At 44.5% G+C, this 20,549-nt stretch overlaps 1 protein-coding gene across 3 annotated transcripts in view; it reads left to right on the top strand.

The window, feature by feature from the left end:
• ERI3 (ERI1 exoribonuclease family member 3) overlaps positions 1 to 20,549 on the top strand; it is a 395,911-nt gene that overhangs the window by 39,879 nt on the left and 335,483 nt on the right. For all 3 annotated transcript variants that reach the window (XM_029617885.1, XM_029617884.1, XM_029617883.1), the window contains exon 2: positions 13,097 to 13,383. In XM_029617885.1, coding sequence (XP_029473745.1) covers positions 13,126 to 13,383 — 258 coding nt within the window. In that variant the 5' untranslated portion in view covers positions 13,097 to 13,125. The remainder of the gene's footprint in view (positions 1 to 13,096; positions 13,384 to 20,549) is intronic.

Below are 20,549 nucleotides of genomic sequence, written 5' to 3'. Positions count from 1 at the left end.
CCTCTCATCCAGGATGTGCATAAAAGGATGTGGGAAACGCCACACAACATACTTCTGGTGGGAAAGAAGGCAAACACAAAGTATTTAGTTCAGGTAACTGGATGTCAAGAAGGCTTACACCCTGTGACTCCTTTAACCTGGATGTACCTCAGGTTTGTAATAGGAGACCTGCAGTTCCAGTATTACCTACTGCATTTAGGCCTTGCATCAGCTCCTTGAGTTTTCACCATATGCTTAGCCGTCTTCATGGCTTATTTATGCAAACCGGGGGGTCATGTCTAATTCTCTAGTCTGGCAAGGTCCTTCTCCAGTTTCTCACAGATCATTAATGAATAAGTTAAACACCAACAGGCCTCATGCAAATCCCTGTGGCATACCACTATTTACCTCTCTTCACTGGGAAAACTGACCACTTAGTCTGAATCATTATTTCCTATCTTTTAGCCTGTTAGTTAACCTGTTCATACTAAGACCCCGTCCCCATCCTATGACTTTTTAGTTTTCCGAGGAGTCTTCATGAGGGACTTTATCAAATGGCTTCTGAAAATCCAAATACACTGTTGACTGGTTCAACTTTGTCCACATGCTTGCTCACACCTTCAGAGAATTCTAATAAATTAGTAAGGCATTCCCTTTGCTAAATTCATGCTGACTCTTCCCCATGAAACGTTTATGCATATGTTTAGTAATTTTGTTCTTTGTAATAGCTACCACTATTTTACCTGGTATTGTTGTCAAGCTTACCAGTCTGTATTTACTCCTGGAGTCTTTTTTTTTTTTTAACTTTGTAATATATTGTCTACCCTCCTGTAAGTGAGTTTAGGGGTGCAAGGACCTGTCTGCTACAGGACACTTCCAGTTCCTCTCCCGATTCATGATCCTAAGTTACCATCCTCCACAACACACTACACAACAACAATTCACCCTGGCTTGAAGACATGCCACAATTCCGTCAATCTAACCGCCCCACCAGAAACTCCCTTGCTGGCACTCTCCAAACTCCCTCACTTAAAATTGGTCACCTCACCGCCACTAGGGATAGAGCCTTCTCCATTGCGGGCCCTACCCTCTGGAATTCCCTACCCGTCACACTCCGCTTAGAACCATCCCTGAGCCATTTCAAAAAAGGAATCAAGACCTGGCTCTTTAAACAAGCATACCCTAATTCCACCCAATCCTAGCCGATGTTTACCCATCTTTCACCTTAATCCCAACCTAGCCTATACCCTTACCTGATACTTTTCAACCACCCCAGATCTTCCCCCCCCCCACACCCCCCTCCCCTGCAACCTTCCCCCCCCCCCACACCCCCCCCCCTCTGTAACCATCACTGTGTATCAAGTGCACAAGCCCCGCGCTACTGCAATCAAGTTCCACATGCTAAATATGTCAAGTGCACATGCCATGTAACATTGTATATTAGTTCATTTGCATATATAACCCTAACCGAATGCAAATAGTTGTATCGCTGCTTGTTAAATATCCTCTCTTTTACTTGTGTACTCACCCAGTTACCCCCTCCCCTGTTCATTGTAATTTCCTTTCCTTCTCAGTTTTTTGTAAACCGACATGATGTGTCCTACGAATGCCGGTATAAAAAAGTTATTAAATAAATAAATAAATAAATAAGTTCAGGAAAAAGACAACATGTTCTCAGAATTAGACTTTTATCTGATTTGGAAGGATTTAGCATTTAGACGATAGAGAAAGGAATTGTTCTTAACATCCCGGCCACTAAGCACCACTTTATCCTAAAAAAACTTCTGTGCATGGGTGGTTTCAAACATGCCATAAAAATTAGCCTGCTTAATATAGTAAACTTATAGCTAGCTTACTTATTCCTGGTCCCAACTTCAGGCGATCTCCCTCTGTTCACCTCTGAAGCAGATGCTGCCTGGAGGTCTGAAGAATGTGGGCAGGGGAAAAGGCTTGCTTCTGGGTCTGGTACTTACCGGCCTGACTGGGGCTTGCTTCCAGTTCTGGTACTAGAAGAGCTGCAGGGCTGCTCTCTGCACCTCACTGTCTCAGACTCCATATCATTGTCCGACCCTAAGCAGGGTGTCTCTGGTCTCCTGGCCACACCTAATCTCCCTCTTCGATAGCAGGGGGTGCTGGGCTGCTTCGGGTTCCTATTTCCTGTCTGCTTATTTGCCTCTCATCTTATACTTTCCAGTTGATAAATATGCATAAGCTCGTGCATAATCATGTAGTGTGTGGAGGGCCTTTGCGTCATTGCAGGTCTTTTTCCCATCCCTTTTTCTTGGTGGGGGGGGGGGGGGTGTCTGGCCATGACACTATGCCAGGCTGTATGCCAGAGTTGGTGTGTTTTCCGTTTCAGAATGCTCCCCCTTCATCCAAGGGTGGGAGTCTTTTTGACTTCTGGACTTCCTTGGCCAGTCCATGACTCCTGCTTAGGAGCTTAAGATGCTGCATTGTCCCTCTGCCTTGGTTTTATTTACACAGGCTCTTGCAAACAGGCAGACCTTGATAAGCATCCTTCAGTGCTGGTTTAAAGTTCTCATCTGGGCAAAGTTTCTTTTCTTTAGCTGTGACAGTGTTTTGGATTGTCGGGTTCTGTCTGCATCCCTCTTGGCTATTATGATTCATATTTGGTCTTTCAGTGGTAAAACATGGGATATCTCCCTACACTCCAGTCCTTGGGTACAGAGACAAATTAGAATGTTACAGATTACTAGTAGTAGATCTGCAATTTTGTATTTGAGAGATTTGCTACTATTTAGTTTGTCAGTTTGCTCTAGCATCTCTTCAAGACTCTGATTAATTTTAGTTCTTTCGAATCATCACCTACAAAGAATGGTTCTGGTGTGGGTAAGTCCCCAACATCTTCCACAGTGAAGGCCAAAGTAAATAATTCATTTAGTTTTTCTGCTGTGGTCTTCTCCTCCTTCACTGCCCTTTTACACCCTGGTCAGCCCTGTTTTTAATGCACTTGAAAAATCTTTTGATTTTTTTTTTTTTTTTTTTTACCCCCATGACCAGTTTCTCCTCAAATTCACGCTTAGCCTTTTTTATTAGTGTTTCACATCTGACTGGTCAGTGTTTATGTGCCTTCCCATTTTCCTCATCAGATTCTGCTTTCCATTTTGGGTGGTGGTAATCTTTTTCACAGCACCTTGTAATCATGGTGGGAGATGCTTATGTTATTTTGCTGCAGCAGTTTTATTCTTTTCTCTCCGGTGAGAATCTGAAATTTGACTGTATTATGGTCACTGTTTCCAAGCGGCTCTATCACCTTTTCCCCTTGCACTAGATTCTGCATTCCACTGAGGGTTTGACATTTGTAAATATTCTACCCTTATCATAAGGATTGGGGGTAACTGCACGGACTTACCCTTAAGAGAACCCAGGGGTGAACTATACGGCATGCTAGATAGTAGCACGAGAAGCTTGCTGGGCAGACTGATGGACCATTTGGTCCTTTTCTGCCGTCATTACCGTGTTACTATGTAACTAGAGGTAAAGTCACTTCCCCTTTTGTTGGTTCTAGGACAAATTGCTCCATGAAGCAGTCATTTATGGCATCTAGGAACTTGCACTGGGGCATGCCAGGGAGGTTGACATTCACTCCATCAATATTTGCATAATTGAACTCTTCCCATTGTTGTGTTTCTACATTTGTTAGCTTGGCTTATCTCTGTTGGCATTTAACAATCTATTTCTTCCTTCTGCTTGGGAGGAAGGTAGTACACCCCACTGCTAAACCTGGAATTTCTGTCCATTTGCTTCCTGCAGAATTTCTATGCTGTTTGATTCTCATAGAATTAACACACAGGGCCAAGCCAGCACTATTTCCTTCTGCTTTGTTATTTTGGTGAATTGTGTACTCTTGTGTCGCCATGTCCCATTGATTGTCCTTGTTCTACAAGGCTTCTGTGCCTGTTATGTCAATATCTTCAGCTGACAAATAAAACCCAAACCTACAGCAAGATCTTAACCATACATATGTTACTATCAAAATGTAAAAAAATAAAAAAAGGGGGAGGACAATGCCTCCTATAAAAAAGAAGCAATGTTCCAACATGGTGGTAAATGTTGTCACAGAAATATAACCGAGGTGCTCCGCATAGCCCCTATCTCACTGTTGCACTGCTGCCTGCATTTCTCTTATTGTTTTCCATGACAGGGCTGTGTAATCTGCACGTAGTTGCTGGAATTAGGGTCCACGTTAGCTGGGAGAGAGCTGTGGCTTGTGGACCCTGGCCAACGACTCGATGCAGTGGTTGCGTTGAGTTGGGTGGGGGAAAAAAATCTCTGGCTGGTTGCAAATAATTTATCCTGATGCTGCAGCTCAATACAGGCTGATTCTGACTGAGCTAAAAGCCCAGAAGGAACAAGAGGAAACTTGGGCCAAAAAAAATAAAGGTTTGATTTGAGTTTTTAGTTAGATTGACCTGATAACTGAGCCCAGTAAAAAGGTGTCATCTAAACTTATTTGCTGCCCCTAATTTCTGTCTTCACAGTAAGCACATTACTTTTAATGTTAAGCAGTAATTCAGTAGAAGGTTTTGACACCCAGACTTTATTTGTGGGTTCTCTTATGTCAGCAGATAGTCAAAACTGGCAAGCTCAGCTGTAAAATGGCTTCCTCCATAGGATGTTTATTTTAAAGAATAAATGGATGCTTTTTTCCCCATTGGTTTTACGTAGATGGTACTTTGTTAAACTGTTGTTGTTCTGAAGCAGTGGCTGTGTAAATTTATTTATTTTATTTATAATTTTTTATATACCGCCGCTCATCAAAGATATCACGTCGGTGTACAGTGAACAGGAACTTACGCCGGAGCGTTATACATTTAACAGGTCTAGGTAACATGTAAGAAGGAATTTGAATTGAGGTGCCCCTTTCTGCCGCTATGGGAGTTACAGCCCCAAGATTTGGCAAGAGGAAAAATGAAATTGCTCCATTATTTGGGGCTTGTGTGTATGGATATACTAGATCTGGATCTGGATATACTAGATCTGGATCTGGATATACTGGATATACTAGATCTATCTGGATGTGCAAAACAAAAAGAAATTTAAAAAAAGACACCACTCAATCCTTACTTTTAGGAAACTTTTCTGTTTCTGTCGAAAAGCAAGTTGAATTAACCATTACATGTCTGTGACCTCATCCGGCGGCACGGAACAGACTTGTCTCTTCAAGATAATAGAGCTTTGAGTTCTATTGAGTATGTGCATGAATACCTGTGCAGCTTTTGTCTCGTGAGTCTCCTAGGTCATTTTGTGTCTGAGTACAGCATGGACATGAACTCTCTCTCCTAATGATTTTTCTCTAAAAATCCTTTTAAATTTGATATTTTTTCTTCAGTCTATTAAGTTGCCTTGCTGCCTTTGTAGCCCCACAGCAGCACTCTTTAGTGCTACCAAAAAAAAATAAAAATACCCCCAAGAAACATGGCCTTCTCTTCTGTCAGGTCTGGCCAGAAGAAGAAGTCAACAATGGTTTATCTGTGGAAAGATTATGTCCCTCAGTGACGGGCACAAACAGTGTTACCAATGCCTCAGCCTGGAAGATGACCAGAAGAACTGCTATGCCTGTGGATGGATGTCCCTGCACTTGCAGCATTCTAGGGTGCTTTGCATCGAGGAACTGCGTAAATCCTTGTACCACGGTGCAGCCTTGTCTGCCTTGCAGGGAAAATACCTGAGCTCTAAACCTCCCCTGCACACTTAGTCCAAAACCGCAGGGTTGGGTTCTTACCAGATGCCCTGTCTCAAAATTAAATTGGCATTAATCACTGGAGCCATCTCAGCCTGCGTCAAAAAACACATATACTAAGCGAGGTGCATTGGCTCCAGTACTGTTGACGTGGCCATTGTCGGCATATGCAGTATTGGCTTTCCTGATACATGATGCATTGATTTGCCCGATGCATCTTCCACTGAAGCATTCATGCACGGCACAGCAAGGTGCTCGATGCATGACACACCGATGTACTCCATGCTTGATTCTCTGATAGCATTGAAGTGTGCAGCACACCAATGCTCTATTCTTTAATCACATGGTGCTCAAGCTCCTATTCCACATGATCCCGCAATGCACAGTAAAAGGACAAATGGCAGGGATCTAATGCAACTAACCTTATATTATCAACCTGCACTAGATTCCTTGATGTGCATTTCCAAAGACCCGTAGAAGCATACCAAGACATCCAAACACTCTACCCTATCAAAGCCACTGATGCATCCACTTCAGACTTAATTTATCAGGCTGCTTTGCTAACACAGCTCCATAGAGACCATCCTAGATTTTCAGGACAAGGTGGTCAGGTTACTGTGCCCCCCTCCAATAACCAGGGCACTTATCCTGCCTAGACTAGTGGCGGAAGTATTTTGCCTGGAGACTACAAATCTATATTTTCTACAGCACCACTTTGAATAGGCTGCCCATTCTCATGCAGGAACTTATCCTGATCTTGGAACAGGATCTCCCACCACCTATGCCAGGCCAGAGGACACATCATTTGCTTGACCAAATCACAGATTTGGTGAAGTTTCTTTACCTCTTTGACCAAAGAGATGGAAGGAATGTTCCAGTCTCTCCTTTCCAATATCGTTGGGCGATACCACAGACTGGAGTCTCGATCTCACCTATAGGCGTGAACTCACCCTCAGAACCCTTGCTTAGGAGTTTTGTTTATTGTAGTGAATTCTAATAGGTCAGAGGTTTTAGTCTAGGCCAATCCTCAGAGGCAACCAGAAGTCCCTCCGATTCATCCTGTTCATCATTGGAGTCCTGGATAAGTGAGCCAGTACCTTTTAGGCTCAGAGGAAGACTCTACTGGCATGCCCTACAGTCCACTTCCAGATCCTCTGGACCTCACTTCGCTACCCTGTTCTGAGCTTTTTGGCTGCCTTCAGATACTGGATACCCCAGCTGAACCAGCCCTTCCAGTTCTCAACATCTCTGTGTTCTACAGATGAGAATTTGTGACACTCCCATTTCAGTCACTCTTACAGCTAGAAAGCTGAACCTCAAGTACAGTGTCCAACAGTCACTGGCCTTTGGTATCATCTAGCTGCCTCACCAGTCTGTAATTGTTTGCTATGAAAATGGCAAAGACATGTATTCACTCAAATTCTCCTCCAGGAAAAGACTATAAAACTTCTAGATAACTTTGGCGACAGAATTTTTTTAAAATGCATGCTATCTGTTTGCATTACTATCCATCAGTTCTGTATGGTGCAGTATATTCATGACCACATTCAAAAACGGAAGCCTTTCTTACCTACCACTGAGCAAGATAGCTACTATCTACAATAGCTTCTGATGCAGAAGAGGGCATCCTCCACGTACTTCAATCAGTTTATGAATCCTTCAATTCTATTTCACATACCGCTTCCACTGGAGCAAGATGTATGGGCATGGCTTTGAGCAAGTAGCGTTTGTGAGGACATCCATGAAAAATTGGTGGACCTTCCCTGTTTGGAGATAGACTTTTCAGAGACGAGCTTTAGGAGATGGTCGCTCGGATGAAGAACCAAAATGTGGCAGTGCAGTCATTCTCTGGCTCCTGAACAGCTCTCCACAGTGCAATGTCACTTTTCCTCATACAAAGACCGTATATCCACAGGAGACCCTACCAGTCTTTTCAGTAGTATTGTCTACCACCTTATATGGCCCAGCATCAACAGCCACATCCAGCCAGACCTCGACAAAGAGAACGCCATCAGCTAAAAACCATGCAACATATCCAGCCCAAACTGGTGCCTTGTTTTGTTTTTTTTGTCTCTGAACAGTCCATTCCCAACTTTCCCAGTAGGGGAAGAATTGAACACGTCATAGAAGAGTAGTATCAGATCACCAAGGACCCCTGGGTCCTCCAAATTGTGCAGTATGGGTATCATCCCTTCCACATTGTCTGGTGCGCCATCCAGATCCATCTTATCTACTGCCTCTGTATCGCTCCATGGTGAGACCGCGCCTTGAATACTGTGTACAATTCTGGTCGCCGCATTTCAAAAAAGATATAGTTGCAATGGAGAAGGTACAGAGAAAGACAACCAAAATGATAAAGGGGATGGAACAGCTCCCCTAAGAGGAAAGGCTGAAGAGGTTAGGGCTGTTCAGCTTGGAGAAGAGACGGCTGAGGGGGGATATGATAGAGGTCTTTAAGATCATGAGAGGTCTTGAACGAGTAGATGTGACTCGGTTATTTACACTTTCGAATAAATAACACATTTAAGACTAATCGGAGAAAATTCTTTTTCACTCAACACACAACAAAGCTCTGGAATTTCTTGCCAGAGGATGTGGTTAGTGCAGTTAGTGTAGCTGGGTTCAAAAAAGGTTTGGATAAGTTCTTGGAGGAGAAGTCCATTAATGGCTATTAATCAATTTTACTTAGGGAATAGCCACTGCTATTAATTGCATCAGTAGCATGAGATCTTCTTAGTGTTTGGGTAATTGCCAGGTTCTTGTGGCCTGGTTTTGGCCTCTGTTGGAAACAGGATGCTGGGCTTGATGGACCCTTGGTCTGACCCAGCATGGCAATTTCTTATGTTCTTATGTTTTGACTAAGTCCAATCGCTTCTCCAACAACAAATGAGGGCGCCAATTCTAGCAATTCAACATATGCGGGATTTCTATTCCTGATATTTCCTTATCCCCAAGAAAACAGGGAGGGGAAGGAGATTGCAGTCTATTTGGATGTGAGACGTCTGAACAACATCATTTCTGAGAGAAATTTAAAAAAGAACTCCCTCAGGACAATTCTTCCTTACATATGGAAGGGCGAATGGATGTGTGCCTTGGATCTAAAGGATGCATTATCTTACATCCCCATCCACCCTTCACATTGGTACTGCCTTTGCTTTCAGGTAGGTCTTTCCTACTGCCAGTACAAAGTACTCCCATTTGGCCTCTCGTCAGCTCCACTGTCTTTATAAAATGCCTTGCAATAGTGGCAGCTCAACTCCATCACAAGGGAATATAAGTTTTACCATGTCTGGATGATTCGCCCATCACAGCGAAATCCCGAGATGAAATGCTCTGCTCTCAATAGCTCTTTTACACTGCTTAGGTTTTCTGATCAACTTTGAGAAATTGAGCATGGATCACACTCGGAGACTCATTCATTGGGGCTTGGATAAACTCACTGCAGTAAAGAGCATTCTTGCCTCCCGACCAAACACTGTGAGGTCGCTCATCCACAATCTTCTCTCTTCTCCATGCTCATCAGCTACAAGGGTTCTCATAGTTCTCAGTCACATGGCAACAGCTATCCATGGGGTCCCATTGATCCATCTTCATCTTCATATCTGCTACCTCCAGTGAAGTCTCTGCATCCACTTGGATCAACTAATTCAACTGCTTTCTTTTCCAGCGCAAATCACAGAGACTATGAAATGGGAGTTGCAGTGGTGGCTGCACCCCAAATTCTCAAGGTTAGCAGCCCATCTTCACTCACGTGTCTATCAGGTGGTACTAGTGATGGAAGCCTCCATGAAGTGGTGGGGAGCATACACCAGAACTGTTTGAACAGGGCATCTAAACTCTTCAAGAGAGCTGTAAAGCCTTTTGCTAATTTATTGTTTACTTCATCTGTTTACACTCTGTAAATCCTGTTATATGTAAAGCCTTTTGCTAATTTATTGTTTACTGTAAACCGAGGTGATGTATATCTATACGTGCCGCGGTATATAAAAATCACTAAATAAATAAATAAATAAATCTACTAGCGTTGTGAGCAATATGCCCTATCAACCTTTGTGCATTTTCTTCAGGGAAAGAAACCCTGATTCAAACTGACAACTAGGTTGCCATGTTTTATGTCCACAAGCAAGGAGGAATGGGATCATGGCCTCCCTGCAAGGAAGCCCTAAAAATCTCAAATTGGGTGGAAAGAAATTGAGTTGTTCTAGAGACCACCTATCTGCCAGCCATCTCCAGCATTCTGGCAGATCAACCCAGCAGAATGTTTCAACCATACAAGTGGTCTCTACAGAAATCAGTGGCTGACAAATTCTTCAGCTTATGAAGTCTAACACCTGCCATGTTTCGAGTGAAAACTCTGCTTCAGGGAATGGCTTTACCAAATACCAGAGAGCATCCTTTTAAATTTCATGGTTTTTCATTCGAAACACAATGCGTGTCGGGATTGATGGAATCTATCATACCAGCTTTATTATGTAAAAAGAAGAATAACACAAACACTTGCCTTAAGAAAAGTCACATTTTATTTGCATAAAAAAATGATAGAACTAATGGACTGATGATTATACGTAAAGCAATGAAGGTCTAAAGTACTGGTAGTGCTTAGTATGATGGTCCTTTTATAATCTCACTTTTTAATTATAATATACATTTGATAGGTGTCTTTTTGTTCTTACAACATTTTCATCGTGATGTTAGGCTACTTTTACAGTGATATCATTTACACCAGAACAGTATAAAGGTTCTTCAGGACCATGGTTGGTTGATTCTCATAGCAGATCTGATATGCATATCTTATACAACTTTCTAGAAGTCCTCCTATATATCTGGGAACAGACCCTGCGTAGTTGACTCAGGAAGATGGGACATTGTATCATCCCAACCTTTCAACCTGCAACCTTGCAGCTTGGATGTTGAGGCTCAGTGATCACTTATTTCACTTACCTACAGAGATTATCGACATACTAGTCTTATCTAGAAAACCTTCAACTAGAAGAAATTATGCCTTCAATTGGAATAGGTACTCAAAATTGATCAAGAAAACAATTTGGACCAATTTTCTTGTGAACCAAGCATCTGCTGTGACATACTTGCTCCACCATTTTCACTCAGGTCTCGCCACCACCTCAGCACTGTAACAGCTTACCACACTCAACTGGATGACTCCTTGATCTCTACTCAATTGCATTTATCTCATTTCATGAAAAGTCTATTGCATGTTAAGCCCCCAGTACGAAAGCCACTTGTCCATGGGACCTGAATGTGGTCCTTTCCTTTCACATTTGAGCCACTAGAGTCAGTTTCTCTAAAGTATTTGATTTATAAGGTGGTATTCCTCGTTGCAATGACTTCCGCTAGAAGAATCAGCGAACTCAAAATTCTCATTCACTGTCCTCCGTACATACACTTCTTCCACAGCAGGTTGGTTCTCTGTACATACTTGAAATTTCTGCCCAATGTAATTTTGACTTTCTATATCAATCCATCGAATTACCTAGCTTCTTTCATAGGCCTCATGTGCATGAAGGCAAACAAGCCCTACATACTCTGGATTGCAAAAGAGCTTAGTGTATTATAAGAAACTTAGCTGCGTCATAAAACCTCCCAACTGTTCGTGTCATGTGATCCCAACAGGCTAGGAATAGCAGTCACCAAACATTCCTTGTCTAACTGGCTGGCTGAGTGCATTCACCACTGCTACACCTTAGCAGGATGGCAAATCACAGACTTGGTGAAGTCTTAGCAAGTGAGAGCCATGTTGCTCATCTTCGAGAAGTACCTGTTGAAGATACCTTTAAAGCTGCAGCATTTGTCTTCTGTTCATATTGTTATATCCCACTACTGTCTTGATAAGCTTTCAAAGGACTGATAAGAAATTTGGACAAGCAGTTTTGCAAAATCTACTTTCGCTGTAGTCCACTCTCCAAAGTGTGGCTGGGTTGCTTACTAAGTAAATGTACTGCTGCAACCCTCATTTTGGGACTCCCCACATGTAAAGTCTAATTCAGCCTGCTTATTGACAGAAAAGCAAGTTTTCTTACCGTAAACGGTGTTTTCCATAGATAACTGGATGAATTAGCCATGGAATGCCTGCCCACCTGCCTAGAGAGTTGACTACCTCACTAGATTAGCTCTGGTATAGACTGAGGAGACTCACAAGGCAACGTCTACATGGGAACTCCTGTACATGCTCAGTAGAGCTCAAAGCTTTGCTAGCTTGGAGAGGCGAGTCCATTCACTGCTGACATCACCCAAGTAATGACTATGACTAATTCATCCTGCGGTATACGGAAAACACCATTTATGGTAAGCACACTTTACTGCAAACCTTTTTTTAAAGCATCACGTAACATCATTGGTTGGCCACAATTCATGGCTCTGCTGAATTCCTGATGCAACTGTGTTTTGACTTATTCACTATCTTTATCATGGGAAACAAATCTCAAAATAATTTAAAAAATAGAACTACCAAACTTCAAAAACGCTTCTTGAAGTGAGCAAAAATGGCATACCTAGAACACTCCTTAATTAAAGGCAGCTAATTATAATGTTAAGTGATGACTTTTTAAAGAAACGAAATGCAGAAGCTGGCCTAGTGGTCAGTACTTGTAAAGTGATTCATTACATGCTAGCTTCAGATGATGACTTTTCATAGGCTCGAGAGGACCTGGGTAAACTGGGGACCGAAAATGGTCTTCCTGCAGTAGAAAGGAAATTCCAGTACTCTTCACGCCTACTTTACCTCCGTCACTCTCTCCTTCTCTTTCCCTCTCTTCCTGCTGGTCCCAGCCTCTTAGAAAGCCCCTCAGGTGGTGACTGGGAGCATTTGTGGAATGGACAGAAGAAGAAAGAGGCTGTTTTGGCCTTCTGAGTGACAACTAGAACAGGTTAAGGGCCTCCTCCGGATCGATTGATCCCCTCCCATCATTATCAGGCTCAGTAAATTTGGTGCTGATCCTCATCAGAGCCCCTTGTGTGCATGTAACACAGTTGAAGTCTGCCTTTTACCAGAGCCTCACACAGGCATAGGCTGCATCAATATAATGCAAGCAGAGCGTGATCTCAGGGAAGGGGCTATTTAAAAAGAGGAGAGCTAAGGATAGCAAAAATCAGACTTTAATTCTAAAAAAGCATGCAAATGTAAGATTTTTTGTTGGAATGTAAACCGATGTAATGTGTAAAATCGAAGACTGGTATAAATAAATGTATTGGGGCAGAAAAAAACGGAAGTGTTGTAAGAAGTCCCAAGAGTGGAAAGGCTCCTTGATATTTGCTAGGATTGCTCCCTTAATCTCCCACTGCACTTCTGGTCTCAGCAGGCAGTTAGCCAGGATGCCGAGCCACATGAGAACAGGGATGAGCTGTACTGATGTTAATGCTTGTCTTTTTTTTTTTTTTCTTTCTCTCCTCACTAAGGTTTAGCTGTAATATCTCCTGGGAGTTCAATGCATGCACTGTCCCATATCCGTCCAGCAAGACTTCCTCCACATCTGTATACCAGGGCACAGGCTGTGCTGAATCCTGACCCCTTCTTTTTCCACGGCATTGACCAGGGATTCGGCCCAATGCTAAACAGGAAACTTGGATGCCAAGGGTTTGGCGCTTCTGTGGCAGCAATGGCGTCCTTTCCACCCCAGAGATACCACTACTTTTTAGTGCTGGACTTCGAGGCTACCTGTGACAAACCACAGATACATCCCCAGGTATGTAGAGAGGGTGTAGCATGAACCATGCTGTGCTCCTAAAATTGCCTGTGGCCTGGAGGCTAGCTCCGAGATGTGGCACACTTTTAAAGTCCAAGCCCAGGGAACCTTACTAAAATTGAAATTAATTTGCTTTGTAGATAGCTGGGTAAGAAATGCTTTTAAATGCATATAGACAACAATAAAACCTAACTTTTTATGTACTGAAGTAATATGTAATCACATCAAATCTAAAATCACCGTACAAAAAAGCATGTATAATGAGACCCTCATAATACTTGAGCCGTACTCGTTTGCTTACTGCAGTTCCGAATTTTATTTTTCAGGAATGCTAAGTGTTGCCACTGCTCATTAAATATCATCACTAGGTCTCTTAAATGTTTGGAAGGTTTTTTTTATATGTCCTGTGAACTGTGCACATTGCTAGTGAATACCAACATTTAACCAGAAGCTCTCATTTATAATTATTTAAAAGCAGAAAATGTTCAAGAGAATGGAGATAACTATTAACCAAATTTAGAAATGCAAGATGTTTCCCCTGTTGAAATGCTAGCTGCTCGTTGACCCCCCAAGCCCGACATGCTTTGTGCTTCGATTCTTCCTCGGGGTGCATCCATCCATGTACCTCCTGGAGATGAGCACCAAGGGGAGCTGTACTGGTTCTTGCGGTCTGTAGGACGTAGTGTGGAAGGTTCCTAGCGTCATTAGACTGGACAATGGAAAACTCTACCTCTGCTTCTTAAGAAGCACTGTGGTTCTTGCGGTCTGTAGGATGTAGTGTGGAACACTCACACAGGTTCCTAGCGTCATTAGACTGGACAATGGAAAACTCTACCTCTGCTTCTTAGTAAGCACTGTGGGATACGGACATGCAGTGGAATAACTGTATGGGATTGTTAAACACTTCCAGGTTTCCTTGTACAGTAGACGATACTGTGGTTGGCAGAGGATGCCATGGAACTTCAGTTTTCTTGGAGAAAGCTCACTACACCGAGTAAAGGCAGTGTTTGTGCTACTCTGTTGATGCATTTGAGATGCAGGGTGTACAGAATGCAGAGGAAAGCCAGAAATCCACTGTACATCTGTCTTGGTGATGCTGTTCTAAATTGTGCTCCTTTATAATTCAGCTGTGAAGTGCATGTAGAGGCTTATTAGCGGTGCCACGTTTTTATTGAAATAACCTGCAGGTTAGAGGTCGTACACCATGGCAGAGAAACCTGTACTGGAAGTAGCAGTCTGAAGCAATCCAAACACACTGAGAGGAAAAGGTGCCCTAAGAGCAGACAGCATGCTCTTGAGTGCTGGTTGAATAGTGTTACTATTGTAGCTGAAAAAAAGTGTTGATGAAAAGATTTGAAAATCAGGGAAAAAGATGTAAGTAAAGTAGAGAACAATAGACTTCTGGTCCTTGCACGAGTAAACCTGATTTTCTTAGGAGGGGGGGGTCCCCTGTGCCAGCCTGGACTGGCGCACAAAGTTTTGTTATGACTATGCTATGTCGCATGGAAGCATGTTCTCTCATGACATAAGATGTTCCATGATGAATCTGTAGCTCATGAGTCATTTTCTAGCATTTCTGTAATTGGAATTTAATTAGCTTCATATTCTTGGTTTCATGCCCAATCAATAGGGGTTGTTTCGAGGCTCTCATTTCAAAGCAATTTGGGCCACTCCATGTTTTACCTGGCACTTGGCCCGGGACCCTGTTAGTGTTGAAATCAGGTGAATGCAACATGATTAGAAATTCCCCTCCAGCCACCTTTGTGTCTGAGCTGCTTGGTCCTGGATGGGATTCTTTTCAAGTGACGGAAGGTGTTAGTTTGTTAGCTCTGTGCAGGATCCCGGAGTTCTTCAGAAAGGGGGCTGGGTTCAGGCACCTGGAGAGCTCCTTTTGCTGAACTGTGGTCCTACTGTTACTTCTCATTTACATTCTCTATCCAGAACAGCAAACGAACACAATAAAACTGAGCTGAAAGCTAACATAAGCGCTTTCTCTGTAAAGCTGTGCTTGGGTACGTTTATGCTTGGCACTGCTTCCTCCCCAGCAGTGCATGGACTTCCGAGGGAACTGGCGAGAAGTGTCCGAGGCGACGTGCCAAAGATGTGCCACGACCTGCAGTATTGCAAGCTGGCGGGAGGGGAGGGGGTTTCGTCTGCTGGCGAAGGCGAAATCCTGAGCCTTCTCCCAGTCAAGTGAAAACTGGCATGAAGCTTCTCCTCTTGCACTTGTTTTAAGTTTGAAATCCCTTACACTTTTCACTTGCTGCTCCCATTGGAGCAGCCCAGATGGGCAGAGAATCGTAAATCACCAGTTTCCTGTTATATTCCTGAAGCATGTTGCTTAGATCAACCCTAGATTGCTATTTATCAGTTTTTAATAGCGTATATGGCATTAAAAAATAAAGGCTCGACCGGTGTTGGGTCTTTTGTTCTTTCCTGTTTAATTGTCTCTTTTGGGGGAGGGGAAGAACCCTTTGAAAGAATCCATTCCTCTGTCTGCTCTCCCCCACTGGACCTTGGAGGCATCAGCTCTCATCTGTCAAAGTGTAAATCAGCAATTAAAACGCAAACAGCCAAATGCCAAAGATGACCTGAAGCACAGTGCAAGTGACAAACAAGTCCGGACAAATCAGCGGATAATTTATAAGCATTGCCCCTAAAATCTAATTATTTGGCAATTCGAATTTTGCAGCCGGCCTGGGCTGTGCAATAAATTTAACCCGCCATAAATTATTTAAGGACAGCCCATGGTGTAAATGAAAAAATCAGGAGTATTTGTGTGAAAGCCCAGCTCCTTGTGTGGCCAGCGGTTTTGCTCTTTGTATCTGGAATCTCTGAAAGCTGTGACAACTTTTTATTGGAGCAACAGAAGAGATTAAAAGATATTGATGTCATAATATGTGAGCTTCTAGAGCCTGGCGCTCATGTGTTTAACTTTTGGAAGGACGAGGTGAGCCGGCCCCTATGTATATGCATGCAAGCCAAGAGTGGCTGGAGAAAGTGCAAAGGTCTGGTAAATACTTTATTGCTTTAAACAAAAACATTTTATTTTAAATACCCAATGGAATGAAGGTAGCTTCAGAGAGACCCCTCTGTGGTTGCTGGGAACCATACGCTGATCTAGGAGAACTTTTAAACAGCTCAGGCATAATGTGCAGTGCTCCAAGGACTGCTGTTTGGGTTTTGAATTCGGCATTTTTAGGTGGAGTTAATTCTTCTGGAAGGGGTCAGCATGACTGTACCGGCACAGTTTAATAATGGAAGTAAGCTGTGGGATTACCTGAGAATAGTAGCAGCTCTTAATCAAACTGGGATAGATGAAGTCAGCCAGTCTTCCTGGCATTTGAACCCATGGTGCTCTCCTGGGTAGTGCATGTACTTGCATCCTGTGCTGTGGTGGGACTGTGTGTGTGTGTGTGTAAATTCACGGGCAGAGTGGTAGAAGTGCAGAGCATGGTGCTCTCCTGGGTAGTGCATGTACTTGCATCCTGTGCTGTGGTGGGACTGTGTGTGTGTGTGGTGGGACTGTGTGTGTGTGGTGGGACTGTGTGTGTGTGTGTGTGTAAATTCACGGGCAGAGTGGTAGAAGTGCAGAGCATGGCGCTCTCCTGGGTAGGGCACGTACTTGCAGCCCTACCCAGGAGAGTGTGTGTGTGTGTGTGTGTGTGTGTGTGTGTGTGGTGGGACTGTGTGTGTGTGTGTGTGTGTAAATTCACGGGCAGAGTGGTAGAAGTGCAGAGCATGGCGCTCTCCTGGGTAGGGCACGTACTTGCAGCCTGTGCTGTGGTGGGACTGTGTGTGTGTTTGTGTGGTGGGACTGTGTGTGTGTGTATGTGTGTGTGTGTGTAAATTCATGGGCAGAGTGGTAGAAGTGCAGAGCATGGTGCTCTCCTGGGTAGGGCACGTACTTGCATCCTGTGCTGTGGTGGGACTGTGTGTGTGTGTGTGTGTGTGTGGTGGGACTGTGTGTGTGTGTGTGTGGTGCTCTCCTGGGTAGGGCACGTACTTGCATCCTGTGCTGTGGTGGGACTGTGTGTGTGTGTGTGTGTGTGCGTGTAAATTCACGGGCAGAGTGGTAGAAGTGCAGAGCATGGTGCTCTCCTGGGTAGGGCACGCACTTGCAGCCTGTGCTGTGGTGGGACTGTGTGTGTGTGTGTGTTTGTGTGGTGGGACTGTGTGTGTGTGTGTGTGTAAATTCACGGGCAGAGTGGTAGAAGTGCAGAGCATGGCGCTCTCCTGGGTAGGGCACGTACTTGCAGCCTGTGCTGTGGTGGGACTGTGTGTGTGTGTGTGTTTGTGTGGTGGGACTGTGTGTGTGTGTGTGTGTGTGTGTGTGTAAATTCATGGGCAGAGTGGTAGAAGTGCAGAGCATGGTGCTCTCCTGGGTAGGGCACGTACTTGCATCCTGTGCTGTGGTGGGACTGTGTGTGTGTGTGTGGTGGGACTGTGTGTGGGGACTGTGTGTGTGTGTGTGGTGGGACTGTGTGTGTGTGTGTAAATTCACGGGCAGAGTGGTAGAAGTGCAGAGCATGGCGCTCTCCTGGGTAGGGCACGTACTTGCATCCTGTGCTGTAGTGGGACTGTGTGTGTGTGTGTGTGGTGTGGGACTGTGTGTGTGTGTGTGGTGCTCTCCTGGGTAGGGCACGTACTTGCATCCTGTGCTGTGGTGGGACTGTGTGTGTGTGTGTGTGTGTGTGTGTAAATTCACGGGCAGAGTGGTAGAAGTGCAGAGCATGGTGCTCTCCTGGGTAGGCACGCACTTGCAGCCTGTGCTGTGGTGGGACTGTGTGTGTGTTTGTGTGGTGGGACTGTGTGTGTGTGTGTGTGTGTGTGTAAATTCATGGGCAGAGTGGTAGAAGTGCAGAGCATGGTGCTCTCCTGGGTAGGGCACGTACTTGCATCCTGTGCTGTGGTGGGACTCTGTGTGTGTGTGTGTGTGTGTGTGTGGTGCTCTCCTGGGTAGGGCACGTACTTGCAGCCTGCTCCTCACTGTATTGTCAGAATTCCTCTGTGAGGAGATATTAATCAGGAGACTCCTAGTGCAGCTCTCTTTTTCCTGTTTATATTTGATGGATTTTCTATTTTTCCTGCTGGAATGTCAGCTTCTGATTTCATAACGATTCCCAGGCCAGCCAAAAAATTGAATTTAGATAAAAAAAGGGAGAAAAGATGAATTGTACCTGCAGAAGGTCCCAACACTTGTCTTTATTAGCAGGGCAGCCTCCTAATGAAAAGCCAGCGCTGGGTCACAGGTTACATTTCATTGCAGTGCAGACTAACCCGCTCAGGGGACGCGAGGCCTCTTCCCTCTGTCTTACACACTGCAGTCTCTGAGAGAGTCCTGGCATCCTTGGGCATCTGTGGAAAAACGAAACCTATTAAGCTGTTGTCCTCATCAATACCATGTTAAGAAGAATGAGTGACAGTCGGGCAAGTCCCATTCTAAAGGGGAGAGCGGTTCCTGGTCTGGGTCCAGGCTTCTCCCCGTGCGTTTGGAACTCACTGCCTCGAAAGGGAGCCTACCCCCACATTAATTCCAATTAACGCTACTTTCCTTATCCCCCTGCTGGACCCGTCCTCACAATAGGGATTTACTCCTCCACAGCTGGCGTAGACAGAGAACGCGCCTCCACGCTGTTTTGTTATGATGTCACTTCCCCTATAAGGGAGGCGGGGGCTGCGGGCAGTCCCCAGTAGTTCTCTTGACGCACAGAAGGTACGGACGAGTTTTGTTCATCGCAACTTCCTTGAAAAAAATCCCTCTCTGTCTCTGGTCAGTCCTTCAGTGCCTCCCCCCTCATAGTTGGGATTCCCGGGTCGTTCGTTTCTGGTGTCCCCACCCTTGCCGGAGGCGCAGGAGTGGCTGCTGTTATAGGGGACTTCCTCCTCCCCACAGGGCAATGGGAAGTACAAACGCCAAGTGCTTCGCCCTAACTATATTATTAGCTAATTTAAAATTATTGTTACTTATTTAAAAATTGTTTGGATTGTTCTTGCTATTTTATGATTTGTAACCAGTTACGATGGCTTGTCTTAGCGACGGTATAAAAACCTAATAAATAAATAAAATAAATAACTCTGCTTATCGTCTTTCTCTCTTCTCCTCTCTGATGGCATAGTAAGTTTCAAAAAAAAAAAAAAAAAGAAGCAGGAAAAGGGGCTCTTCTACGCATGCCTGTATCGGGAGGGGCCTTCCCAGACAGTGAGTGTGAGTTGGGAGTGATCGTAGCTAGGTCTCCCCCTGTTCCTCCCCAGACAAAGGAAGCTACAAGCAGTGTGCCCCAGGAGCTGGGCACGGGAACATATTCTTTTTACTTTGTTGTCCCCAAGAAGGATGGCTGCTTTCGCCCAATACCAGACCTCAAAGAGGTCAACAAATGCCTCGGGGTCTTGCATTTCTGCATGGAAACTCTGCGCTCAGTCATACTGGCAGTAAGAAAAGGGGAGTTTCTCGCATACATTCACATCCCAGTAAGGGAATATCACCTGACGTTTCTACGCTTCTGTGTGTTGGGCAAGCACTTCCAGTTTCGAGCCCTTCCCTTTACCGAGGTGATAGTGATAGAAGCAACAAAACTGCGCAGGCAGGGTATCCTGGTTCATCCTTACCTGGATGACCAGCTTATTCGGGCCAGGTCTGCCCAGGAAAATACTGAGCCACTACCACTGTGGTACTCTTGATGGTGCGGCTAGGCTGGGTGATAAACTATGCAAAAAGCAGCTCGAGCCCACACAGTCCCTAGAGGTTCTAGGAGCATGCTTCGACACAGAATCAGGATGGGTGTTTCTCACCTGCAAAAGGCGGGAAAAGTTAATTTCCCACATGAAAAATTTCCAAGCCCAACCTTTCCATACTGCTTGGGACTACCTACATCTTTTAGGCCTGATGGCAGCAGCCATAGATTTGGTCCTGTGGGCCCGGGCACATATGCGCCCACTGCAGGATTCATTACTGACCAGATGGTCACCAATTTCAATGAGCTGTGACCAGCAGTTGCCATACAAATACTAATAAGGGACAGCCTAGAATGATGAATGCACCTTCCCAACCTTAGCCATGCCAGAATGGATCATCCTGACCACAGAAGCCAGCACTATAGGTTGGGGAGTTCACTGCCATGGCCTGACGACCCAAGGGCAGTGATGCCAGCAGGAGAAGAACTTGC

Source organism: Rhinatrema bivittatum, chromosome 10 (assembly GCF_901001135.1).
Source record: "Rhinatrema bivittatum chromosome 10, aRhiBiv1.1, whole genome shotgun sequence".
NCBI classification, from domain to species: domain Eukaryota; kingdom Metazoa; phylum Chordata; class Amphibia; order Gymnophiona; family Rhinatrematidae; genus Rhinatrema; species Rhinatrema bivittatum.
The sequence above is the reverse complement of the archived record's forward strand: the minus strand, read 5'-3'. Positions and strand labels throughout refer to the sequence as shown.